Below are 27,413 nucleotides of genomic sequence, written 5' to 3' on the forward strand. Positions count from 1 at the left end.
CATTGTTTTTTTTGCATTTTGTTGCCATTGTTATTGCTGTTGTTGGATAGGACAGAGAGAAATCGAGAGAGGAAGGGAAGAAAGAAGAAGGTGAGAGAAAGATACCTGCAGACCTGCTTCACTGCTTGTGAAACTCAAACCAGGATCCTTTGTGCCATGTGTGCTTAACCCGCTGTGCTACTGTATGGCCCCCTTTATTTATTATTTTTAAGTTTTATCTTATTTATTACATATGAGAGAGAGAGACTTTCACATGAAACAGAGAGAAATTAACCAGAACATCACTCTATTACATTCAGTGCTGGGAACCTCAGGTGTGAAAGTCCAGTGCTCTACCAGCTGAACCATTTCTCCAGCCACCAGTATTTCCTTCTTGGATGGATTCAGACAAAAGCTTCTTTGGCAGATCCACACTATGTTCCAAACAGTTCTATTGACTAAAATGAAATGCACTGCTTTCTTGTGGTTTGAAGAAAAACAAGTCTTAGATTTTTCCAGGTGAAAAATCATTTTCATAATAAGCAATCATTTTCACAATAAGCAATCAAAATCATTTTCCACAATAAGCAATTAAAATATGGCCAGCAGGGGGTTGGGCGGTAGCGCAGCGGGTTAAGTGCATGTGGTGCAAAGTGCAAGGACCAGTGTAAGGATCCCAGTTCGAACCTCCGGGTTCCCACCTGCAGGGGAGTCGCTTCACAGGCGGTGAAGCAGGTCTGCAGGTGTCTTTCTCTCCGCCTCTCTATCTTCCCCTCCTCTCTCCATTTCTCTCTGTCCTATCCAACAATGAACATCATCAATAACAATAATAACCACAGCAAGGCTACAACAACAAGGGAAACAAAAAGGGGGGAAAAAGTGGCCTCCGGGAGCAGTGGATTCATGGTGCAGGCACTGAGCCCCAGCAGTAAACATGGAGACAAAATATATATATATGGCCAGCAAAACAGCTCTTCTGGATAGTTTGCCTATGTTGCTGTGTATGTGACCCCTCCCACTGCACTGGAGGAAGCTTTGGTGTGGTGGTATCTTTCTCTGTATCTGAAAAAGTCAGTGGAGGTGGCAATGTCAAAAGAAAAAGAAAGAATTAAAATACGGGCTGGGAGCTAGCGCAGCAGGTTAAGTGTACATGGTGCAAAGCGCAAGGACGGGCATAAGGATTCCTAGTTCGAGCCCCCGGCTCCCTACTTACAGAGGGGTCACTTCACAGGCAGTGAAGCAGGTCTACAGGTGTCTAGCTTTCTCTCCCCCCTTTTTCTGTCTCCCCTCCTTTCTCAATTTCTCTCTGTCCTATGCAATGACAACAACAATAATAACAACACAATGGAAAAAATGGCCTCCAGAGCAGTGGATTCATAGTGCAGGCACTGAGCCCAGCAAAAGAAAACAAACCCTGGAGGCAAAAAAAAAAAATTAAAATGCAAATGCAATGCCCGTTTCACATTCTGCTTTTGTAATCAAAGGTTGCTGGCAAGGCTGTAGGATTTGTTCCTGACCCCACCAGTTTATTTCAGTGTTGATGTTTAGTGGGTGTTGCACAGGCTTTTTGTGGCAGCCCAGCTTCAGTTCACATTAGACACTCGGTACATTCATGAGTATATTTTCCATTGCCCAGAGATGACAGAAAAGAGTTAAGTGGGCATTTGTGAAATTCATGATTTAAAAAAAAATTATTCCCTTTTGTGGCCCTTGTTTTATTGTCGTAGTTATTGATGTCGTTGTTGGATAGGACAGAGAGAAATGGAGAGAGGAGGGGAAGACAGAGAGGGGGAGAGAAAGACAGACACCTGCAAGACCTGCTTCACTGCCTGTGAAGCAACTACCCTGCAGGTGGGGAGCCAGGGCTCAAACCGGGATCCTTATGCCAGTCCTTGTGCTTCAAGCCACATGTGCTTAACCCATTGAGCTACCGCCTGACTCCCAGAAATTCATGATTTTTTTTTTTCCTCCAGGATTATTGCTGGGGCTTGGTGCCTGCACACAACTCCACTGCTCCTGGCAGCCATCTTTTTGTTGTTGTTATTATTGCTGTTGCTGCTATTGTTGTTGTTGGATAGGACAGAGAGAAATGGAGAGAGGAAGGGAAGGCAGAGAGGGAGAAAGAAAGACACCTGCAGACCTGCTTCACCTCTTGTGAAGCTCAAACCGGGATCCTTGCACAGGTCCTTGTGCTTTGCACTATGTGTGCTTAATCTGGTGTACTACTCCTGGCCCCCAAATTCATGATTTTAATGAAGTGACTGCTTTAAAAGGAAAAGAGTGACACAGAGTGGCACAGTGGTTAGTGTTGGACTCTTCAGGATGAGGCTGAAAGTTTGACTCCGGGCATTCTGTGTGCCAGAATGGTGTTCTGATTCTCCCCTTCTCTTGTTAATAAATTTAGACAAAAAAAAAAAAAAAAAAAAAAAAAGAGAGAGAGAGAGAAAGAAAGAAAAGGAAAGAAAGAAAATGTATTATTGGGAGTCGGGCGGTAGCACAGCGGGTTAAGCGCACGTGGCTTGAAGCGCAAGGACCGGTTTAAGGATCCCGGTTTGAGCCCTGGCTCCCCACCTGCAGGGGAGTCGCTTCACAGGTGGTGAAGCAGGTCTGCAGGTGTCTCTCTTTCTCTCCCCCTCTCTGTCTTCCCCTCCTCTCTCCATTTCTCTCTGTCCTATCCAAGAAGAACGATATCAATAACAACAACAATAAAACAAGGGCAACAAAAGGGATTTTGGGGACAGCATAATGGTTATGCAAAAGACTTTTTTTTTCTTTAAGAAAGGACAAATTAACAAAACCATAGGATAGGAGGGGTACAACTCCACACAATTCCCACCACCCAATCTCCATATCCCATCCCCTCCCCTGATAGCTTTCCCATTCTCCATCCCTCTGGGAGCATGGACCCAGGGTCATTGTAGGTTGCAGAGGGTGGAAGGTCTGGCTTCTGTAATTGCTTCCCCGCTGAACATGGACGTTGACTGGTCGGTCCATACTCTCAGTCTGCCTCTCTCTTTCCCTAGTAGGGTGGGTCTCTGGGGAAGCGGAGCTCCAGGACATATTGGTGGGGTCTTCAGTCCAGGGAAGCCGGCTGGCATCCTGATGGCATCTGGAACCTGGTGGCTGAAAAGAGAGTTAACATACAAAGCCAAACAAATTGTTGAGCAATCATGGACCCAAAGCTTGGAATAGTGGAGAGGAAGTGTTGGGGGTGGGGTACTCACTGCAAACTCTAGTGTACTTCTGCTTTCAGGTATATATTTTGCAGTAGTTTATGGATACGTGTGAACATAAGCTCTCTCTCACAGAACCTGGTCTATATCTAGGTTTTGGGACTTTGTTAGAAAGTGAACCACCTGGGATGGAATTAGAGAATACTATGAAAGGAAAGGTCTCACCCGAGTAATGAAGCTGAATGGTGTCATTCCACACGTAAAGTCTCTGGACACAGTCTGAGCTGAAGTATGTTGAGGTGGCAATCGTTGAGTTGATTAGGTTGTGATCGGCAGATGCAATATTATTTGATATGGATTGGGAGAGGCATGCGGGAAAGTAGGCCCTATCCTAAGGTTCCAGGACTGGGGGAAATATAGGCTCTATAGTGGAGATGTGAGGTTCCTGCTGTCTTAGGGTTCAAAAAGACAATGGATAGTTAGTGTTATCATCACATTATTTGGTAATTGGGTTAACTTTGAAAAGTCCTTTTGTTAGGGTTTGCTGTATAGTACCCAGTATCTCGTATATAGCTGTGCCACTGGTTGCTTCTGATCTACTTGGTCTAGGCTTTTGAGAGCGTCCACAAAAGACTTTCATGCTTGAGGCCCTAATGCCCCCAGATCAGTCCCTATCACAACTATAAGCCAGAGCTGAGCAGTGTTCTGGTATAAAATAAAATGACATTGTGGAGCTGGATGGTGGCACACCTGGTTGAGCACACATGTCATAAAATGATATTGACTTGAAAAAATATATGTCATCTTTGGATCAATGTAAAAGATTTTTAAACCTATGGACTTGACTATGTTACTTGTGACTTATAATATTTCTCGAAATGCATATGATGATTTCTTTCCTAGGGTACGCTCTGTGTTCTATTAAGAGAAAACGGGATTTAATTAAAAATAAGTCAATCTGTCAGGACCAAGCTATGGCACACCTAGTGCTTGTATGCACATGTTACCATGTGCAGAGACCCAGGTTCAAGCCCCAGGTCCCCAACTGTAGGGGGGAAGCTCCTCAGGCTGTGAAGCAGTGCTACAGGTGCCTCTCTCTCCTTCTCAGTCTCCCCTTCCTTTTCAATTTCTCTGTCTTCATACAAAATAAACATAAGTAAAATAAATATAAAATAAAAATAAGTCACTTTGATGGGCTCTGTGGACCTCATGATTTTGAAATTTAGCATGCTGCTTGGTGGCAGTTTGCAAAGTGCTTTCGGACAAACTCTCCTCTCAACTTAAAGCTGAAGAGGTTTACCACTTTTTTTTTTTCTTTCTTTAATTTTTTTTTTATTTATAAAAAGGAAACATTGAGAAAATCATAGGATAAGAGGGGTACAACTCCACACAATTCCCACCACCAGATCACCGGAGGTTTTCCACTTTTAGCACCCACTGTTGGACTAATAGTGCTAATTGCTACAGTATAAATGTTGACTTCCTGTTTGACCTACCTTGGGCCGCTTCCTGCTCAACATCATCCACTAGGGGTCAGACTTGTCTGGAGAGGAGAGAAAGGAAACAGGCTTTTCTTTGTCTGACTAACCAGGTCTTCTGTCTCTCTCACCCCAGCTCCCTCCCTTGGCGACTGCACACAGCTCCTGGGGCACGTGTACAGCTCTGGGCAACATAAGGGAAAGTTCTGTTTTCTGAAGCGACTGATGACACATGCTTACATATTGTCTGCCTGTAGATTCTCTGTGTAGAGGGAAATGGAGGAGTGTATTGAAAGGAAATATGCTTAGCCCTGACTCCTGTCCTCAAGGAAAGAAACTGTCTTGCTGGGGGCTGGGCAGTGGCGCACCCTGTTAAGCACACATAGTACTAAGCACAAGGATCTGGGTTTGAGCTCCCTGCACCAAATCCCAGCGAAAACCTTGGAGGCAAAACAAAACAAAACAAAAAACAAAACAAAAACAACAGTATCTTGCTGAAACACACTGAAGGAGATACGCTGGAAACTCTTACTCTTGCCTGCACTGGATACATCTGACCAGAAACACCTCTGAATCAGTCATAAATCTAAAACCACCACCCCTTCCCATGCCAGACATAGCCCTGAGCCAAGACCCTATATAAGGCCCACCAGCTCCTAAAATACCCCTGGCTAGGTTCTCTCACTTCCCCCACCAGGGCTTCTAAAGCTGCACTTCTCAAGCTTTTCCCTCCTGCTACTATGTTAAAACTTTCCAGAGCACTGCTCTGCTGTGGCTGATGGTGTGGAACTGAACCTGGGACTTTGGAGCCTCAGTTATGAGTGTTTCTTTGCATAACCATTATGCTATCTACCCTCACACTATGTGCCTCATATTTCTAACAAGACTAACTACCCAGGACTCAAGGTGTGTTGATTTTATAAGGCAACTGCATAATTATGGAGCTTCTAATACTGTTACCTCTGTCCTTGAGAACCAGGTGTGTGTGTGTGTGTGTGTGTTGGATAGGAGCTGCAGGTGTGACCAAGAACGTAAAACTTCCTTTTAAAAATTATTTTTATTTATTGGATAGAGACAGGCAGAAATCAGGAAGGAAGGGGGAGACAGAAAGAGAGATTAAGGGGGGGGAGAGAGAGACAACAACAACAGTACTTCATCGCTTGAAAAGCTTTTCTCCTGTAAGTCGGTACTGGGGGGCTTAAATCTGGGTCCTTGCCATCGTTAATATGTATGTTCAAGAGGTGCACTATCACCTGGCCCTGGCAAAACATCCTCTGAAAGAGGGACCGCACAGGGACAGGATCCATGGTGGCAACAGATGATACTTTGCAAGCTGCTGCTTCCTTTCCTCCTCCTTTCCCTCCGCCCACTCCTTCTTTTTCTAGTTCTTCTTTTTGCAAGAAAGTTTTAAACAGTTAAAACTGAACTTGCAAAGAAGAAACATTCTGCATGAACTCACACACACATCCTCTCCATTTCTGTTTGCTTTTTTGCCTTCAGGACAGATAGTAGTTTATCCCATGGAAAATTCACCATAATCCAGAAGGTCAAATAGCCTGACAACATCAAAGGACTCATTTTTTCCCCCCTGAAACCAACCCAGCCTCTCTTTGTCTCCTCTTTCTCCTCCTCTTCTTTTTTTTTCCTCCAGTCACAAGGGCTCAGGGCTAGCACTATAAGTCCACCACTTCTGCTGGCCTTTTTTTTCTTTTCCATTCAATAGGACAGAGAGAAATTGAGAGGGGCAGGGGATATAGAGTGAGGGAGGAAAACAGACACTTGCAGACCTGCTTCACCACTTATGAAGCACCCCCCTGCAGGTGGGGAGCAGGGGCTTGAACCTAGGTTCTTGCACATAGCACTATCCGCACTTAACCAAATGTGCCACTGCCGGTCCCCCCCCCCCAACCTCTGTTCTTCAAGAAATAGACAAAAAAAAAAAAAAAAAAGAAGTTTCCAGCCCCTGTGTAAAAATTCCCTGAAACAAAAGGACAAAGAAGACATATATACTATAATACTATAATGCACAAGTGCCCAAGTTAATGCCCTGGCCATCATCTGCTGGAGGGCAGGGGAGAAAGCTTCACAAGTGATGAAGCAATGCTGTGAGTATCTTTTTCTGTCCCTCTCTGTCTCCCCTTTCCTAATCAATTTCTCTGTTTTTTCCTTCCCCCCCCCCCTTTTAAATTTTGTTCGTCATTATTGTTGTTGTTGTATAGGACAGAAAGAAATCGAGAGGACGGGAAGACAGAGGGGGAGAGAAAGACACCTGCAGACCTGCTTCACCGCTTGTGAAGTGACCCCCACGCAGGTGGGGAGCCGGGTGTGAACTGGGATCCTTACGCTGGTTTGGGCTTTGTGCCATGTGTGCTTAACCCACTGTGCTACCGCCCACCCCCCCCCCATGTCTTTTTCAATTCAATAAATAAATAAGTAAATAAAATATTAAAAAAACAGCAAAAGGACAAATAGCTTTGTTTGAGCCTTGTTCCTGCTTCTGTTAGTCAAGACTTCCCTTTTTAAGATTTCTTTCTTTCACAGTTGATTTAAAATATTTTGTTAAAATATTTTATTTATTTATTGAATAGGGACAGAGAGAAAGAGAGACACCGCAGTACTGCTTGTGAAGCTTTCTCCTTGAAGATGGGGACCGACCTGGAGCTTGAACCCAGGTCCTTGCCCATTGTAACATGTGCACTCTAATGGGCAGTAGCCCTTATTTACTTATTGGTTATGTGTGTGTGTCTGTGTATGTGTGTGAATATGCATGTGCACATGCGCACGAGCCGGGGGGGGAGTGGAGAGAGGGAGAGAGAAAGAGGGAGAGAACGAGTTAGAATACCACTCTGGCATAAACAATGCCAGAACTTGGTACCTCCTGCATGCTCTCTACCTTCTGTGTCAACCCCTGGGCTGCAAGACTTCTCCATTTTGAAAAGGCCTGGTGTGACCACGTTTGATTTTATAATGCTCATCTAGGAGACATCACTCTTTCTTCCTTTCTTTCTTTCTTTCTTTCTTTCTTTCTTTCTTTCTTTCTTGCCTCCAGGGTTATTGCTGGGGCTCAGTGCCTGCACTACAAATATATTGCTCCTGGAGGCTATTTTTTCTTCCCCTTTGTTGCCCTTGTTGTTTATCGTTGCTGTTGTTATTATTGTTGTTATTGCTGTCATTGTTGGATAGGACAGAGAGAAATCAAGAGAGGATGGAAAGACAGAAAAGGGGAAAGACACCTGTAGAACTGCTTCACCGCTGAAGCCGTGAAGCCACCCCCATGTAGGTGGCTAGAACCAGGATCTTTCTGCCAGTCCTTGCACTTTGTGCCATGTACGCTTAACCTGCTGCGCTACTGCCCAGCCCCTGGAGACATCACTTTTAGTCCTGAATTTGAACAGCAAATATCATTATGAATGCATGAAGTATTATATCTTATTCCTCTCCCTATCTACCAGAAGGGTATAAGACTGAATCTGGGCAGTGGCACTGCCAGTTGAACACCTAAGTTTCCATGTGCAAGAATACAGGTGCAAGCCTCCACTCCCCACATGCAGGGGGGAAGCTTCATGAGTGGCAAAGCAGTGTGCAGGTGTCTCTTTGTCTCTCCCTCTCTGCAGGTGTCTCTTTCCCTCTCCATTTCTGTCTTTGTATTAAATAAAAAAATGAACAATGGCCAATAGCAGTCAACACTTCTAACAGGTAGCCTTTTTTTTTTTTTTAGTGTCAGGATTATTACTGGGGTTTGGTACCTACATGATTCCACTTTTCCTGGTGGCCATTTTGTTTATTTTTCTTTTGACAAAGGGTGAGACAGAGAGAGAGAGAGAGAGAGAGAGAGAGAGAGAGATGAGATACCCGCAGCACTACTCCACCATTCAAGAAGCTTCCCTTCTGCAGGCAGGAACTTGGGGCTTAAACCTGGGTCCTCATTCATGGTGACATATGAGTTTTGCCGAGTGAACCATTACCCAGCCCCCAGATTGTAGTCTTAAAATATTGGGTTGTCGAAAAAGTCGTGACACATCTCTGCATAGAAAAATACAACATAATTTTCCTGACAACTCAATACTTTTTCCCACTGAAAGAAACTAGGTCTTGGAGAAATGACAGATTCAACGTTCTCCTAGGAAAAGTACAAGGTGAGCCTGAACAACTCGTCTTACCAGACAGCAGAGAAGCCAACAAGCACTCTCAGGGCAAGATCAAATGGACTGAGAAGCCGAGCTCTCACTGTCAGAGATGGGAGAATCTGAGTATTACTCTGAATAATCAACATTAAGTTTCTTTAAATTCATTAGATCATAGTGGGGTATGTGTATGTAATGTACTGGTCACCTTTTTGAGGGTAGTAGGAAAACAAGTCATTATTCTGAAGATGGTAAATAGTTGGGGGAACAAAAGTCAAACAGTGGGGGCCAGGCAGGATAAAGCCAGTTAAGTGCACATGCTACCATGCACAAGGACTCGGGTTCAGTCCTTCCTTGCAGGGCAAGTTTTGCAAGTGGTGAAGCATTGCTGCAGGTCTCTCTCCCCCCGCCATCCCTTCCCCTCTCAATTTCTCTCTGTCCTATTACATTAAATAAATAAAGTTAAAAAAAAAATCTCCGTTTGAACTCCCAGATTCCTACCTGCAGGGGGTCACTTCACAAGCAGATCTTCAGGTGTCTCTTTCTCTCCCCTTCTGTGAGGGACCCACCACCTGGTGGGTCAGGGGAACAGAATACACCACACTCTGTTGGAGGGTGAATCTGAACTCCTCCTGACCCACCAGGTGGTCGGTCACCTTCAGAGTTCCCTGATCCTTCCTGCTGCTCCTCCGCCTGAGCGGTCCGTCGCAGGTGGCGCCTCGAACAGGGACCTGAAGGAAGACCGACCAGGTAAGACGACTATCAGAATCGTATCTTCTCGGTCAGGATAAGGACCCTGCAGGTTAAGGGAGCTGCAGTCCCGCAGCTTAAGAGAAAGGAAAAAGCGGTTTCATAGGAAGCGGGAAGCTAAGAGAAGAATTAGAATGGGGCAGGAGAGCTCAAAGAATGAGGAGCTCTTCCTCCCTGCACTGCAACAGATGTTGATGGGCAGAGGAATCAAGATACCCCATAAGCGATTAAGACAGTTCCTAGCCTTTATTAAGAAGAGTAGCCCCTGGCTCCCCGAAGAGGGGACCTTGTCTCTTGAAGACTGGAAAAGGGTAGGAAAAGACATGAGAAAGTATTATGCGGCTAATGGACCCACCGAGGTACCAATTATAGCTTTCTCTCTATGGAACCAGATAAGGGATTTACTTGGGGACAAATCAGAATATGAGTGCTTGCTAGGAGAAACAAGCTCCATGCAAGGGGACAATAAGAACACCTCCTATGGAACACTTAAGCCAGAGCTGAGAGGCAGGCCTCCTGATGAAGACTGGTCAGATCCTGAAGAAGAGGCAGAACTAGAGGATGAGGCTGCTCGATATCATAGGGATGAGCCTTTAGCTACCTTCCCCATGGCCTCCGCTCCTCCAGAATCATTAAGGTACAAACCTCCCCTATCTAGGCTCCCTACCAATACAGGATTCATGGCAGCTGTCAAGGAGGCTCGCAAGGCAGGAGAAGTAGGGTTTCTCTTTCCTTTGGTCTCCCTAGATGAGGACACTCCACAGTGGGAGCCACTTCCTTTTAAGCTGCTTAAAGAATTGACTCAGGCAGTCCTGTCCACAGGCCCTTCTTCTCCTTACACTTTACAAATTGTAGAAACTGTGGCTAGTATGTGGTTGACACCTTATGATTGGTTTCAAACTGCTAAGTCTGTTTTAAAACCTGGTCAGTACATAATTTAGAGAACAGAGTATGAGGATTCAGCCAGGACATTGCTCCAAAAAATGTTATTCAAAAGAACTAGAGGCCCTAAGCCCACACATTCTATGCTAATGGGTAGAGAGGATTGGGGAAATCCCTGTCAGCAGATAAAAATACCCAAAGAGGTGTTAGAGGAAGTCTCCAAATTAGCGGTTGGGGCATGGAGAAAAATACCTCAGCCTGAGACTAAAACTACAGTTCTGTCCGGCATTAGACAAGGGCCAGAAGAACCATATGAGGAGTTTTTAGCCACATTAGAAGAGGCCATTAGGAGAATGATGCCGGAACCAGAAGGAGCAGATTTATTGTTAAAGCAATTGGCATGGGAAAACTCTAATACAGTATGTAAAGATCTACGCCCTCTCAGAAGGACAGGGAGTCTTCAAGATTACATAAAGGCATGTGTAGATGCCTCCTTGCCGACAGTAATTCAGGGAATGGCGATGGCTCCAGCACTACAAGGGCAAACCCTCCCCCAATATCTGAAGAACAAGCCCAGAAATGGGGGAGGAAGGAAGGGCCCTTGTTTCAGATGTGGACAAACAGGGCACTTTGAAAGAGAATGCCGACAAGTGCGGGGACAGCGGGCCCCTAGCAGAAAGCCTTCTGGGCTATGCCCTCGGTGTCAAAGGGGAAGACACTGGCAGAGAGACTGTATATCAGAATTCCACAAGGATGGGACCCCCTTAGGCCAGACAAAAAACGAGAAGAGGGGCCAGCCTCCGGCCCCATGAAAATTGCTAGTGAGGCAACTCCGTCAACCCTTCTGGATAGGGAATTAGCCTTAAATTATCCTCAAAAATGATCAATTGGAGACTTGCTAAGGGCCACACCTGACATAGCAGCAAGTAAAGACTATATTTTAACCCCTGACTCTACTTTACTGTTGGTGGAGACAGGTCTCTTTGGGCCCTTGCCATCAGGCTATTTTGGATTACTCTTAGGAAGGAGTTCATCAGCTCTAGCTGGGGTAGAGGTATTGCCTGGAGTAATAGATTCAGATTTTGAGGGAGAAGTGAAAGTTATGGTAGCTCCACCTAGAAAAACTTTGCAAATTCATAAAGATCAGAGAATTGCCCAGCTTTTGCTACTCCCATACCTTAAGACCCCTAATGTATGTTTGAAAAAAGAAAGAAAAACAGGAGGTTTTGGCTCTACTGATGTTATAGCCTGGACAGAAAAGATACAACAAACCAGGCCATTTAAAGAAATCCTCATAGAAGGAAGGAGGATTCAGGGACTGATAGATACAGGAGCTGACAAGTCTTGTATAGCAGGAAAAGATTGGCCCTCAGAGTGGCCTGTTCACACGTCATCCTCTAGACTTATAGGACTGGGGATGGCTGCAAATGTGGCCAAAAGCTCCCGCATCTTACAATGGGCATGTGAAGGGTTTGGAGGAAAATTTGAACCTTATGTAATTCCTGGTCTGCCCTTCTCCTTATGGGGAAGAGGTGTTATGGAAGAAATGCGGGTGGCCCTAGCCACCCCTAGAACTCTGAAAGATCAACATTTTTCATAGGGGCTGCTGATTCACTAAGAGCAGAACAGATACAATGGAAACAATCCAACAGAGCGTGGTGTATTCTGTTCTCCCCTGTGAGGACTCCTGACCCATCTGATGGTGGCCTTCGGAGTTCCCTGATCCTTCCTGCTGCTCCTCCGCCTGAGTGGTCCGTCGCACCCTTCTCTCTATTTTTTATTTATTCCCCTTTGTTGCCCTTGTTTTATTTGTTGTAGTTATTATTGTTGTTGTTATTGATGTCATCATTGTTGGATAGGACAGACAGAAATGGAGGAGGGGAAGACAGAGACACCTGCAGACCTGCTTCACCGCTTGTGAAGCGACCCCCCTGGATGTGGGGAGCCGGGGGCTAGAACCAGGATCATTATACCATCCTTGTGCTTTGCGCTCTTTTTTAAAAAAGTATTTTATTTATTTATTATTTGTTTACTTTTGAAAGAGATGCAGAGAAAGACACAGACAGAAACACCAGAGCACTGCTCAGCTCCGGCCTGTGGTGGTGGGGGGGACTGAACCTGGGACTGCGGAGCCTCAGGCATGAGAGTCTCTTTGCATAATCATCATGCTATCTACCCCCACCCTCTCCCCTTCTTTATCTCCTTTTCCTTCTCAATTTCTCTGTTCTGTTCAATAAAACGGAAAAAAAAAAAAAGAAGGCCATCTGGAGCAGTGGATTTGTAGTACAGGCACTGAGCCTCAGTGATAACCATGGAGGAAAAATAAAGTCTAGCAGTTATCTTGCTGTTTCTATGTAAACTGTTCGTCATGGTATGAAATAGAATATAAAGGGAGAGACTGGGAGGTGACTCGCCCTGTAGAGCACACACTTGACCGTGCAGGAGGACCTGGGTTTGATCTAAAGTTAGATATCTTATCCACTAGGCCACGTGGTCCCTGGGTTTGAGTCCCCAGTCACTGTTGCTGAGGAGTTATTCTGATGCAGTCTCCACCCCCAGGTTTCACTACGCGAAACCCTAGCATTGCCCCCTTCAACCAATCCTGGCCCTGGCCCTACACGTCACCCCTGGTTGTCGCCCAATAAAAAGCCCCCTCACCCCCCCCCTCTGGGCTCTCAGCTCTCCCTCTCTGAGGTCTCACTCCCTGCTTCCCCCCCCCCCCCCCCCCCCGTGGTCAGGTAGTGGGGACGGCCATTGCCGGCTGGCTCCACGTGGTCTGAACCAAACCCCCCCATCCTATAATAAAGATTTGTGTACCCCTTTGCTCTGGACCTCCGCTCTCTTCTCCGCGGTGCAGCCCGACACCAGACCACCACAACAAGTCACCCCATGGGGGAGCTTCACAAGGGGTGGAGCAGTGCCATGGTATCTTTCCTTTTTTCTCTCTCATCCTCTGTCTGGGGGGGAAAGAGCCAAGCAGTGAAGGAGCGGAATCATATAGGTGCAGTGCCTCGTGATAACCCTGGTTAGGAAAGAAACAGTAATAAGAAAATGCGAAGAGCTAAAAATGTTAAAACAAAGAAACAATCAACCTTGGGAGCAACCTAGTCTACTTGTGTTTTTCTTGTTACAAAGACTCATAATTAAATTTCAGCACTGACAACTACTAGCACCCCTGAGTTATGGTGTGATGTTTTTTTTTTTTTTCCTTTCCCCTCCAGGGTTACCGCTGGGGCTTGGTGCCTGCATGACAAATCCACTACTCTTGGAGGCCATTTCTTTTTCATTTTTGTTGCCCTTGTAGTTGTTATTATTGTTATTGCCCTTGTTGTTGTTGGATAGGACCTGCTTCACTACTTGTGAAGCGACCCCCCCTGCAGGTGGGGTGGGGACTCGAACTGGGATCCTTACGCTAATAGTTGCACTTTGCGCCATGTGTGCTTAACCCACTGCGCTACCAACTCCCATGGTGTGATCCTTTAAAGAAGGCAATTCTAAGGGCCGGGGTCCTGGCCCACCCACTTGAGGGCTCTTTACCAAGTTCAAGGACCCGGGTTCGTGTGTCTGGATATCTTGCCCCTGCATTCCTAAAAGTCATGTGTGTAAGCTGACAGTGGAACCACTTCCTTGGAGAAAGGTGTCACATAGGTTTCTGTGTGTCTGAGTGGGAGGGCAGGAACCTGAGGCCTAGTGACTGAAACTAGCAGCTCAAAGGCCCCAGGACACAGAGCAGACCACCCCATCTACCTCCTCCTGGAAATTCCCTCTTATTTGGCCACACGGTGGCGATGCCTGGGAGAGATTCTTGATACCACCTGGCCACAAAGGGGAGCCAGATGTTTGCAGGGCTGCAAGAAGACTGTGGACTGCTGTTAGAGGGAAGCCTGTAAGGACAGATGGGAAATGAAAACAGCATCAGTGGGTAAAATAGATGAGTATCTCTTATTGGTCAGTTTCTGGGGGACTGTCTGGGGCAGGTCTGGGACAGCGTTCCTGTTTTCTGCAAGGCTGGTGGCTCTCCTCTTTCCATCCAGGCAGGACTGTGGCCTCTGCAGCTCACATCCTGCGCACACGGCCCTCCAGAGCCTCCAGCTCAGCCAACACCTCCTTGGGAAGATCCTGGTTGACCTGTTCTGTCAGGTAGCTCCGAATGTCCCGGGCCTCTTGTTCCCAGAAGTCCTTTGGGATGGAGAACAGCTGGGTAGTGTCCACAGCCCGCAGGCCACTGAGATCCAGGGCACCCTCTTTTGGCACTAGTCCGATGGGCGTCTCTCGCGCACTGTCTTCCCCTTCTAGCCGCCGGCAGATCCAGTCTAGCACCCGAGCGTTTTCCCCAAAGCCTGGCCACAGGAAGCGGCCTGCATCGTCACGCCGGAACCAGTTCACGTGGAAGATGCGGGGTAGCCGGGCTCCCCTGCGCCCCTCCATGCTCAGCCAGTGCTCCAGGTAGTGCCCGAAGTTGTAGCCAAAAAAGGGCCGCATGGCAAACGGGTCATGCATGATGACCTTCCCTGGAGAGAGAGCAGGACAAAGGGTCTCTTCCTCCTTCTTGGAGGAGGGGCCCTGCTTCCCGCTGGAGGAAGCTGTGACACAGCTGCCGTTCTTGGGGAAGGGTGGGGAGAGGGCCGGGGAAGAGGATACCTGGAACAAGGCGGGCAGGAGCATGGTGGGAGTGGGGAGCAAAGGTGGTGTGGGCACAAGGAAGCGGGTAGAGGAGGACGCTCACCTTTGTGTTCAGCGGCAGCAGTGGACTCTGAGCGCATGGCACTGCCCACAAACACCCCATGGCGCCAGCTGAAGGCTTCATAGACCAGGGGCACGCCTACATACAAAGAGCAGAGGCCATCAGCCCCTTGTCTGCCTGCCTGCCTCCTCCCTTCATTTTCCAGAGCACTACTCGGCTCTGGCTTATGATGGCACAGAAGATCGAACCTTCGACATTAGAGGCTCAGGCAGGAAAGTCTGTTGCATAAACCACTGGGCTACTTCCCGCCCCACACTTGTTTCTGTGCCATTACTCCGCCCCTCCTGGTCACCTTCACTCCTAGGCTCTCTCCAAGGATCTCAGCTAGCCCATTCCCTCCCTCCCTTCCTTTTCCTTCTATGAGTGTTTGATGCTTATCACCCATCTCTCTCCCTCTCCCTCTCTTTCAGACAGACCAAGGAATTCAGAGGGAAGGGGGAGGTAGAGAGGAAGAAAGAGAAGGCGCCAGGTAGTTAAGTGCACACATCGCAGTGTGTGCAAGAACACAGGCTCAAGGGTCTGGTCTCCACCTGTGGGGTGAGGGGGGGCTTCATGAGTGGTGAGGCAGGGCTGCCGGTGTCTCTCTGTCTCTCCCCATCTCCGCCTCCTCTCTCCATTTTCCTCTCTCTACCCAATAATAAATAAAAATATTTTAAAAATAAAAAGAGAAGAAAAGAAATATCTGTAGTACTGCACCACTGCTCATCAAGTGCCCCTCCACGCCCCCAGGGAGGGGCTGCGGGCTTGAACCCGGGTCTCTGAGGATGGTCATGTGTGAGCTCCACCTGACGCACCACTGTCTTCTTCATTCTTTTCTTTCTTCCTTCCCTTCAAGAGTCCTGCTCAGCTCTGGCTATTAGTAGGGTCGGGGCTTGAACATGGGAAGTAGCACATGCCAGTCCTGTGACTAGTACTATACTTTCTCAGTTCAGCTACCCTGGCTTGAGACCCCACGCTGTCCCCGCCCACCCCCACCTGTTTTGCCTTCTCACAAGAGAGCTCTGCAGGCAGGCTTCCCCACAGAGCCAGAGCTCAGGTGGAACTTACCTTTGGGTCTGCGGCCTCCAAAGATGATGGCATCAATGGGGACACCGTCGGGGGCCTCCCAGGCTGGGTCCATGATGGGGCACTGGCGAGCCGGGGCACAAAAGCGAGAGTTGGGGTGTGCACAGGGTTCCTTGTCACCTGGGAGAGGAAGCACGCACTTAGGCCCACACTCTCGAACACGGTCTGCCTCACCAGCTCTCTGCGGTGAGGAGTGGGACAAAGGAGGTGGGACAGTTCCCCAAAGACTTGGTTATTCTACCCTAGTCCCACTGCCAGCTGAGCTATGAGAAGAGTGGGAAGCGGGGTTCAGTAGACACCAATGTTTATGCCAAGCTATAGCCTCTTGGCTGACCAGGGCACAAGAGCATAGGAATATAGGGGGCCGGGTGGTGGTGTACCTGGTTAAGTGCACACAGTACGAAGCACAAGGACCCATGCAAGGATCTGGGTTTGAGTACCCAGCTCCCCCCCCACCTGCAGGGGTACACTTCACAAGTGGCAAAGCAGATCTTCAGGTGTCTGCCTCTCTCCCCATTTCCTTGTCATCTCTCAATCTCTCTCTGTCCTATCCAATAAAAAATGGCCGCCAGGAGCAGTGGATCTGTAGTGCAGCACTGAGCCCCAGTGATAACCCTGGAGGCAAAAATAAAATAGGAATATATGGTGTTTGACTAGGTCTTTGTGTATGTGTGATGTTACTGACAACCTTTTTCAGAGAGAGAGAGAGAGAGAGAGAGAGAGACAGACAGACAGACACCATAGTATTAAAGCTTCCCCTGAGGGAGTCGGGCGGTAGTGCAGCGGGTTAAGTGCACGTGGCGCCATCTCCAAATAGCTATTTCATCGGCCTTCCAGGAACTGATCTTAAAGCTAACAGAATTTGGATGGGGAGTTAGTATAATAGTGTGTAAAAAGACTTTCCTGCATAGGGTTCCAAAGTTTCAGGTCCAGTCCTCACCACCACCACAAAGCAGAGCTGGACAGTACTTTGATAAAAAAAAAATAGAATTTGGTAATTTGGGCTGGGAAGATAGCATAATGGTTATGCAAAACAGCTTTTCATGCTGAGGCACCAAAAGTCCCAGGTTCACTCAACCACCATAAGCCAGAACTGAGCAGTGCTGTGCTTAAAACAAAATATACCAGGCACACCTGGTTGAGTGCATGTTATAAGGTGCAAGGATATGAGTTCAAGCCCCTTGTCTGTCCCTACCTGCAGGGGAAAAACTTCCTGAGCAGTGAAACAGAGCTACAGGTGTCTCTCTGTCTCTATCCCTTCCCTCTCCATTTGTCTCCATCCAATAAATAGACAAAATATTAAAAATAAAAGAATAACATTTCCTTCTCTTGAAAAACAAAACAACACAATTTTTATTTTGTGATTTACCTGAGTCCACTCAGACCCTGCTGGAGTGACAGGGCTTAAAGAACACATAGAGGGATCAGGCAGTGGTGCACCTGGCTAAGTGCACATGTTACCATGTGCAAGGACCCAGGCTTAAGCCCCTGTTCTCCACCTGCAAGGAGGAAGCTTCACAAGAAATGAAGCCAGTACTTCAGGTGTGTCTCTTTCTCTCCTTCTCTATCTTCCCTCCCCTCTTAATTTCTGTCTTATCAAAATAAAGAAAAAAAAAAAAGGCTGCCAGGAGCAGTGGCTTCATCGTGCAGGCAGAAGCCGCAGTATCACCCTAGTGGAAAACAACAACATCAACAACAACAATACTACACATAAATACACACACGGAAACAAGGAAGCCTGGGTGGGAGTGATCTGAAGTCACTTGGCCCCTTCAAGTGCACTGAACAGGGTTTGGAACTAAGCTGGGGGCAGGTGTGTAAAGAAAGCATCATTTGGGGCTGGGAGGGCCCCAAAGGACACGGTGCCTTCTCTGTTAGATACATGGTGTGTGTATGTGTGTGTGTGTGTGTGTGTGTGTGTGACAAAGCCAGTAGCCCTGATCCCCTTTTAACCCCTCAGCCACAACCTTCACTCTCAGATAGGAGCCACCCCTAGTCCATTCTTGAGTTGCATGTCCCAATGCAGGATCTTAGCACAGGGTATTATTATTTTGGAATGGAAGTTGGATACAACACGCCCTAGTTATACCCTAAAATGCAGACTTGATGAATGGGTTGGGAGCTAGCCTGTGAGGGAAAAAGGAACATTTCGAGGGTTTCTCAGTTGTGTGGAAAGGTCAAGGAGGGCTTAATGATGGTGTTCAAGAAAATGAAGGATGATTAGATGAGGGAAACTTGAGTATAGGTCTCAGTGACCACAAACCCTCCTCAGTTCCCAGGGCTCTGCCCAGGATGGTCACTTAGGAGCTGAAGGTCCAAAGTGCAGGGCTGGGGCTGGGGGACAGGGCCACAAGGCACCCAGGTAATGACAGGGGCTAGAAACTAGCTGCTGGGGGGGGGGCGCTAATGAGTGGGTCCCCTTTGCTTGGAAGGACTGAGGTATGAATGATGGAGGCACAGAGAGAGGGGTTATTATATAGAGGGATCCAGCTATGTGGCAGGAGGGGCAGGCGTCCTCCTTTTCAAATGGGCTAGACTTTATAGATGGTGCTTTAACCCTTTTGTGATAATGGTCAAGACAACTTCTTTTTTCCTTCCTTCCTTTTCCCCTCTCCCTCCCTTCCTCTCTCCCTTCCTCTTCCAGGGTTATTGCTGGGGCACAGTGCCTGCCTGCACTATCAATTTACTGTTCCTGGTGGCCATTGTTTTCAACTTTTTGTTTTGATAGGACAGAGAGAAACTGAGAGAGGAGGGGAGACACAGAGGGAGAGAGAAAGATAAGACACCTGCAAATCTGCTTTACCGCTTGTGAAGCAACCACCCTGCAGGTGGGGAGCTGGGGGCTCCAACCGGGATCCTTGCGCTTTGTACTATGTGTGCTTAACTCAGTGAGCCACTGCTCGGCCCCCTTCAAGACAATGTCTTCCTCCCCGCCCCTCCCTTTTTTTTTTCTGAGCAGAGCACTGCTCGGCTCTGGCTTATGGTGGTGCTGGGGATTGAACCTGAGATCTTTGGTACCTTAGGAATGAGAATTTTTGTGCACATCCATTATGCTATTTCTCCAGCCCTATCCCCTTCTTTCATTTCTTCGGCCACCAGGGTTATTGCTGGGGCTTGGTGCCCACATGACTCCGCTGTTCCTGGAGGCCATTCTCTCTCTCTCTTCATCTCTCTATCTCTCTTTCTTTCTTCCTTTCTTTCTTGACAAAGAGTGAGAGACAGACACCAGCAGCACTGCTCCACTTCTCATAAGCTTCTCCCTGTAGGATCAGGTCTGAACCTGGCCCCAGCGTATGGTAATGTGAGCACTCCACCTGCTGAACCTGGTCCCAGCGTATGGTAATGTGAGCACTCCACCTGCTGAACCTGGTCCCAGCGTATGGTAATGTGAGCACTCCACCTGCAGAGCCATTCCTAGGCTCCCTGTTTTCTTTTCCTTTAAAAATCGATCCAACTGGGCTCGCAAAATAGCTCACTTGGATAGTGTGCTGCCATGTACATGAGCCTGAGCTCTGCTACACTGAAACTTCAGTGCTGTGGTCTCTTTCACTCTTTCCCTGCCTGTCTCTACCTAAAAAATAATAATAGGGGGGCCGGGCGGCAGTGCAGTGGGTTAAGCGCACGTGACGCAAAGTGCAAAGACCTGTGTAAGGATCCCGGCTTGAGCCCCTGGCTCCCCACCTGCAGGGGAGTCACTTCACAAGCAGCGAAGCAGGTCTACAGGTGTCTGTCTTTCTTTCCTCCTCTCTGTCTTCCCCTCTCGATTTCTTCCTCTCTCGATTTCTCTCTGTCCTATCCAACAATGACGACAACAATAATCACTACAACAATAAAAAACAAGGGCAACAAAAAGGAATGAATGAATAAATAAGTAAATATTAAAAAATAATAATCCAATTTACATTTATTGAAAAATTACTTTGGATTTGGCTTGATGCTAAACTTCTGCATGCATTATTTAACAACTCAATCCTCTAACAAACTTAAAGAGCAAGGTGTTAAAAATTAAACCCCACTCAAGTGATGGGGAAACTGAGGCTCAGGAGGTCCAGAGACTCAGTCAAGTCATACATCCTGTACCAGGACTCACTGAACAGGAGCTGAGACCCTGCCCAGGGCTGGAACATTCAAACATTTTTAGCTTCCTGTGTCTCTGAGGCCCTGGGAGGTGACTGAGTTTTGGGAATGGCTTTTACATCAACCAATTGGTGAACCCTGAAGGCTGTGTCATCACCCACCCCCACCCCACGTACCAGGTGTCCAGGGCCTGCCCAGCCAGGAGGTCACGGTGACACCAGGTGCAAGAGGCTGGTCAATGCCCTCCCAGTACACACCACCATCATTGGTCTCAGCCACGTTGGTGAACAGTGTGTTTCTCTGGATCGTGGCCATGGCATTGGGGTTGGTGGCAGCGGAGGTGCCAGGGGCCACCCCGAAGAAGCCATTCTCAGGGTTGATGGCCCGGAGCTGACCTGTCAAGAGGAGACGTGAAAAGAAGGAAGGTTCAGCTGTGAAGAGCTGAGCGGTGTGGCAATGGCTGGGAGGTGGTCCCCAATCTGAAGGGGGCTGGAAGCCTGGTGTCTGCAGGGCAGCTGGAGTCTGGGACCACCAGGAGGTATGGGGCAGCTGCAGTTTTTGGGAAAAGGTTCTGAGCAACTAAGCTCTTCCTGAGCAGCTGAGGGGCGATTGTTTTGGGGAGAGCCAGCACCAAGTAGGGCTGGAAGGCCTCTCACCATCGCTATCAAACCTCATCCAGGCGATGTCGTCCCCTACACACTCCACCTTCCAGCCTGGCAGCACCGGCCGCATCATGGCCAGATTTGTCTTGCCACAAGCACTGGGGAATGCAGCTGCCACGTAGTGCTTCCTTCCTGCAGGGCTGGTGATACCCAGGATCTGCAAGGGGGTGGAAAGGAGGCAAGAAGGAGGAGGTCATCACCAAAGGGCTGGCAGGGTCTACACAGGAAGGACAGCTAAGGGCTTCCAGGGAGGACTAATGTCTGTCCACTGAATAGGTGCACTGCCTGGCTGTGGGCCTGAGGTGACTGCAAGAACCCCCAACATTCAGCATCGTGGGGCAAAACTTGGGACATTTAACTGGAGTCCTGGCCTGGCAACTGGCAGTGGGGAAAGGGAACCGGGGTTGACGGGCCTGCCTGCTCCCCACAGCTGCCTGGGTTCTCACCAGCATGTGCTCCGCCAGCCAGCCCTCATCCCGGGCCAGCCTTGAGGCGATGCGGAGGGCAAAGCACTTCTTGCCCAGCAGGGAGTTGCCGCCATAGCCGCTGCCGAAGGAGATGATCTCCCGCCGGTCAGGCACGTGGGCGATCAGTGTCTTCTCCGGGTTGCATGGCCACTGGCTGCCTGGTTCCCCTGGGGTGGGGACACGGTGTCATGGGGCTGCTAGGAGGCAGGGCAGGGTCATCAGAAGGGAACATGTTGGAGCCCCGGGCTGCTCAAGCCCCTGTTCTCTTACATCCATTCCCTCAGTCTTGCGCAGGTTGACTTGCCAGCACAGGCTTCCCCTGGTCCCGCCAGTTACCCTGAGTCTCGGGGAGTAAGTGTTTGATGACTTAGGCCAGGCAGGACTCAGGGTGGGCCCTGGGTGCAGGCCTCTGGGCCTTGCCATGGGGAGGGCGGGTACTCACCTTGCCCAGTTAACGGTTGGCCCACGGAGTGAAGACACTGGACAAAGTCACCGTCGCCCAGGGCTTGCAGCACTGGCTTCCCCAGACGGGTCATGATCCGCATGCTGGCGACCACATAGGCGGAATCGGTGAGCTGCACACCGATGCGGGCGAGAGGGGAGCCCACAGGCCCCATGCTGAAGGGGAGCACGTACATGGTGCGGCCTGTGGAGGGGAGCAGTGCCAGGATGAGGGCTTCCCCACCCCTCCCCCCACCTCCCACACTCCTGCTTTGTCCCGGTCTCGGTTACCCTGCATGCAGCCTGGAAAACGCTCAGCCACAGCCTGCTGGAACTCAGCTGGGGACATCCAGTTGCCCAGCTGCCCCAGGGCCTTGCCAGCTGGGAGTGGCACAGTGTCCCGTTGAGAAGATGTTACAATCACAGTCTTGCTCTCCACTCGTGCCACATCCTTGGGGTCTGTGCGTGCCAGCCAGCTGGGGGGGGAGGGGACCAGGAGAGGGGTTACCACTGGCAAGACATCGGTCAGCAGGTGTCCTTCTCTCTTGTCCCCTGTTCTACTCTTTCCAATCCAGCTTTGTTGGTCTTATGTTTTCCCATTCATTTCTCTCTTTCTCTTTTTCTTCCAGGACCCTGCTCTGCTCTGGCTTGTGGCGGTGCTAGAGATTGAACCTGGGGTGTTAAGAGCCTCAGGCAGGAAAGTCTTTTTGCAAATCCACCACGCTGTTCTTCCTGAACTTCATTCCTCTTCCTTTCTGTCACTTCTTCCAGGTTTTGTCCCATTTAAGGGGCAGGTCATTCAGTTCCTGCTTACTGTAGGCAAGACAAACACACACACACACACACACACACAAAAAAAAAAAAAAAAAAAAACCCAAACTTGTGATTAAAACAACACAGCAATAGTTGAGAAGATGGCACAACTGGTAGAGAGTCAGATGCATGCCTGAAGTTCCTGGTTCAATCCCCAGCACTGCATGTAACATACTGCTGCTTTGGCTTCTCTCCTCCATCTCATGAAACTCTCTCAAATACAATACATTAAATAAAACTTTAAAAATAGTGAAAACTATTCTACTACTACTACTTGGGCTTCACTGTTCCAGGTTGATGGTTTTTTTTTAGCTAGAAAGAGACAAAGAGACCACAGTACTGAAACTTCCTTCAGTGCAAAGGCTTTTTACTCCTTTTTAAATTTTTTTAATATCCATTTATTTTCCCTTTTGTTGCCCTTGTTGTTGGCTTTTTATTTCCTGCTCTCTCTTTTTTTAAAAAAATATTTATTTATTTATTCCCTTTTGTTGCCCTTGTTGTTTTATTGTTGTAGTTATTATTGTTGTTCTTGATGTCATTGTTGTTGGGTAGGACAGAGAGAAATGGAGAGAGGAGGGGAAGACAGAGAGGGGGAGAGAAAGATAGACACCTGCAGACCTGCTTCACCACCTGTGAAGTGACCCCCCCTGCAGGTGGGGAGCCGGGGGCTCGAACCGGGATCCTTATACCAGTCCTTGAGCTTGGCACCACGTGCGCTTAACCTGCTGCGCTACCGCCCAACTCTGCCTGCTCTGTCTCTTAACCCTTTATTGGGAAAAAAGAATGTCTGCTGGGAGTGAGTGGTGAGTCCTGCAGGCGTGAAGTACCTGGCAAAGGCCTGCTGGCCAAACAAAACAAAATGCCAGACCAGTCCCAGTGACTTCTCACTTTGCGGCTGGGCTGGTCTGTTTACATCTACTAGTTATCTTCTAAACTGGAAGTGGTCTCAGGCCAAGTAGCTGTGCCATCTCTTGGAGTGCAGGGCTGGGGACTTACCAGTTCTCATACTTGTGGAGCTTCCGGATGAGCCCCTGCTGCTCCAGCCGGGCCAGGATGGCAGTGTTCTCAGCCTCTGTCCCATCACAGATGTGGATGCCCTCTGGCTGGCACAGGCGGGCACTCCACTCCACAAAGTCTCGAACCTTGGAAGGCAGCTGGCCCAGGTCTCCATGGAGCACTCTCAGGGTCTGTATGCTGCATCGAGACGAGCAGCCCCAAGGGCTCAGCCCGGACCAGTTGAGCCTGCAGGAGGAGAGGCAGACAGAGGCAATGGGCCTGGTGTTGTGGTGGAGGCTGGGGGAGTGGTGAGAAGAGGAAGCCAGGCTTCCTGGGAGTATGCTCAGCAGGGCTGGCACAGATCCCATGCCAAGCTGGCTGGAGAAAGTATGTGGGCTGGGTCAGGCCATGTACATCTGTTGGTTTTTATGAGGCTAAGCGAGGTGTTTCCTGGTCAGCAAGGAACTGTATCCCCACACAGGCATGAAAGCATGGGGGCCCAGGTGATGGTGCACTTGGTCAAGTGCACACGGGCTGGGAAAAGACCTGAGTTCAAATTCCTGGCCCCATGGGCAGGGGAAAACTTCACAAGTGATGAAGTGATGATGCAGGTGCCTTCTTCACGTCCTCTCTAGTTCCCTCCTCAATTTCTCTCTCTCTCTTTAAAAACATTTTACTTATTTACTGTTGGATAGAGAGAAATTGACAGGGGAGGGGGGAGACAGAGAAGGAGACAGAGATACCTGCAGCCCTGCTTCACCACTCATGAAGCTTCCCCCCTGCAGGTGGGGACCAGGGGCTTGACTTTGGGTCCTTGTGCACCGTAATGTGTTTGCTTAACTAGGTGTTCCACTGCCTACCTGACTCCCCCCATTTCTCCGTCTTGATCAAATAAATAAAAAGAAAGCAAATACTTAGTGACCCAGAAGGTGGCACAGTCATTAAGAGCACTGGACCGGCAAGCACGAGGTGTTAACTTTGATCCCTGGCACTGCATGTGCCAGAGAAATGCAGTTCTTTCTCTTTCTCTTGTTAATAAAAAGTTAAGTGCTTACTTGTGTGGTAGAGTACATGTAGGCATGATGTGTCTAACTGTGTCTATTTAGACATGAGCAGGTACTGTGGTTTGAATGTCAATAAGCTGCCCAAGTGACTGACAGCTTCCTATGTCTAGTATTTGAAACTCTCCTCTCTATTCTTTCCTTATATAAATATAGGGTTTTTTTTCCTTTGCAGCTATTTTTTTATATATAGAGTTAGAGAAATCAAGAGGGGGAGGAGATAAAAAGAGACAACTGCAGCACTATTTCACCACTTATGAAACTTCTTCACTGCAGGTGGGGGTCCGGGGCTTGAACGTGAGTCTTTGCGCACTGTGATGTGTGTGCTTAACCAGCTGTGCCAACATCTGGCCCCTGCAGCTATTTTATCCCCACCCCAGGTATGCTGTAAGATTGTGCATCTTGGAGACAGCATAATGATCCTACAAAAATACTTTCATGTCAGAGGCACTGAAGGTCCCAGGCTCCATCCTCAGCACCATCATAAGCCAGAGCCAAGCAGGTTAATCCCCAGCACCACAAGCCAGAGCCAAGCAATGCTGTGTAAGACTGCATGAACTGTCATCCAGTAAGTACTTCTGAGCCTTGTGAAAAGTGGGCTGATGTTAGGGGCTGGGGTTTATGCTTGATTTTCAGGGGAGAAGGGGATATTGTGGCTCCCACTTCCCTTTCACACTTCCCTCCTTTCACAGGTTAGAGTAAGGTGGAGCAAAGGTCAAGACAGGCGAGATGCCCTCCTCCCAGACTCTCCCACCCCATGTGACCCAGGGCCACTCCTGGTCCTCCTCCCAGAAGACACATGTCGAGAGGGTTCTGGGTGCTGGTGAAAAGGCAGAGCAGGAGTGTGCAGGCAGCTCATACTCAGAGAGCATTAGTCTGGGGGCAGGAAGAAGGCCCAGGTTAGCAATGTGGGAGCTGGGACAGTTGCCACCTGGCTGAACAGACTGCAAATCCAAACCCGGTGTGGCCCTAGGGGCAGAGAAGGGCTCTTGGGAGCTGGCTCTGTGCCTGCTGTGAGAGAGATTTCCTACCAGCATTCATTTTCTCCTTTCTTTCTTTTTAAAAAATCTTTTATTTATTTTATTTTTGAAAGAGATGCAGAGAGAGAGAAAGGAGACAAAGAGAGCCAGAGCACTGCTCAGCTCTGGTTTATGGTGGTGCGGGGGATTGAACCTGGGACTTATGAGTCTCGGGCATGAGAGTCTGTTTGCATAGTCATTGTTATCTCCCCCGCCCTTCTATTCTTTCTTTCTGACCAGAGCACTGGTCAGGGGACTGAGCCTGGGGCTTCCAGAGCCTCAGACACGTGAAGTCTTTTGCACAACCATTGTGCTGTCTCCCCAGCATTATTTGTCAAGCCTTGGAGGACGCTCTCTTTACAGGAAGCCTGGCTCAGGAAGTCTCATGCAGCTCCCTTCCCTCCACTAACCCAAATGACAAATTCCTTCCCTCTGCCCCAGAGACCACCCACAGAGGCAGTCCACATGGAACCAGCTGTGACAACGACAGAACTGCGGGCCAGCTGCGACTCTGGGACAAAAGTTGGGATGAAGGAGGCTACATAGAGGGAAGACAGCCGTGCAGAAGGGGTGAAGGCGGGCAAGCAGGGTTGTGGGCCCCCACGACCCTAGAAGACTAGAACGTTCCTCGGCGCCCTGCTCCACCTTTCCTGCCTCCTTTCTAGCCTCTCGGGCCCTGGGCTGCACCGGGCTTCCCGCCAGGTTCCAGTCTAGGGAGGCAGGGGGATGGGTGTTTACCTTCCACCTTCTTTAGGGAGCTCTGAGCTCAACCTCGGGGGGATTCATGCACCCTTGACCCCTCAGACCCCGCTCCTCAAGGCTGCCCAGGGCTCTTTACGTCGGCGGCGGGCAGGCTGAGCGGGGGCGGGCGGAGGCAGGAAGTTGTGCGAGCGGCAGATGCTGCGGGCAAGGAGGCGGGGAGGAGGGGCGGGGGACGGGGCTCCGGGGGTCCCAGAACGCCCCCACCCATTCACCCCTCGGCGCGCCTCCTCCCCGAGGGCGAGCGCAGCCCGCAGCCCCGAGGGGGCGGCAGACAGCGGCAGGTGCGCTCCGCCCGGGGCCGGGGGTCACTCACCGCAGGCCGGGGCGGCACAGAGCGGCCATGGCAGCCGGCGGGGGCTGCGGGCTGGCGGCGAGCGCCGAGCTGGGGCCGTGCGGGGCGGAGGAGGGCGCGCGGCGCGGGAGGCGAGCGGACCCAAGCCTGGGCGGGAGGCGCCTGCGAAAGAGGCGGGCGGCGCGGCGCGGGGCGGGGCGGGACAGGGGACCGCGCACCCCTTCTGCCCGCCATCCGCCAGCCCGCCCTCGGCCCCGGGCGCCCGGCCACACGCGGCGCGCCCCAGACCCCGCGCCGCCCCGGGAAGGCGGGTCCTCTCCGCGCCCCCTCCTCGCCCCGCCTCGCCTCTGCACATGATGTAATTTGGAGGAGTCTTGCTCTAGGGACAGGCTGGGAGAGATGGGTGCGAGGAGAGGCCCAGGGGCTGGAAGTCCCTAGTTTGAGTATTACTTTTTCTCTTTCTCCCGGGGCGTGTGTGTGTGTGTGTGTGTGTGGGGGGGTGCTGTGAAAGCAGGCACATAAGTATCCCCAGGACCCCAAAGCCCCAGTCTCTCAAACTGCTGTTGCTCCCTCCCCAGCAGTTGTTCTTTCTGACTTGTCTCTAAGAGGTGGTTGCTCACGCCATTCT

General features: G+C 49.5%; 1 protein-coding gene across 1 annotated transcript; it reads right to left on the reverse strand.

The window, feature by feature from the left end:
* Positions 1-14,309: 14,309 nt before the first annotated feature.
* Positions 14,310-27,083, reverse strand: PCK2 (phosphoenolpyruvate carboxykinase 2, mitochondrial). The gene is made up of 10 exons (XM_007536402.3): positions 26,807-27,083; positions 23,652-23,897; positions 22,134-22,318; positions 21,844-22,047; positions 21,381-21,568; positions 20,929-21,091; positions 20,449-20,667; positions 16,178-16,315; positions 15,113-15,208; positions 14,310-14,897 (listed from the first exon to the last, which is right to left on the reverse strand). Exons 1-10 carry the CDS (start codon positions 26,833-26,835, stop codon positions 14,443-14,445), a joined length of 1,923 nt encoding a protein of 640 aa, XP_007536464.1. The 5' UTR covers positions 26,836-27,083; the 3' UTR covers positions 14,310-14,442.
* Between the last annotated feature and the right edge of the window lie 330 nt (positions 27,084-27,413).

Source organism: Erinaceus europaeus, chromosome 16 (genome assembly GCF_950295315.1).
Source record: "Erinaceus europaeus chromosome 16, mEriEur2.1, whole genome shotgun sequence".
NCBI classification, from domain to species: Eukaryota; Metazoa; Chordata; class Mammalia; order Eulipotyphla; family Erinaceidae; genus Erinaceus; species Erinaceus europaeus.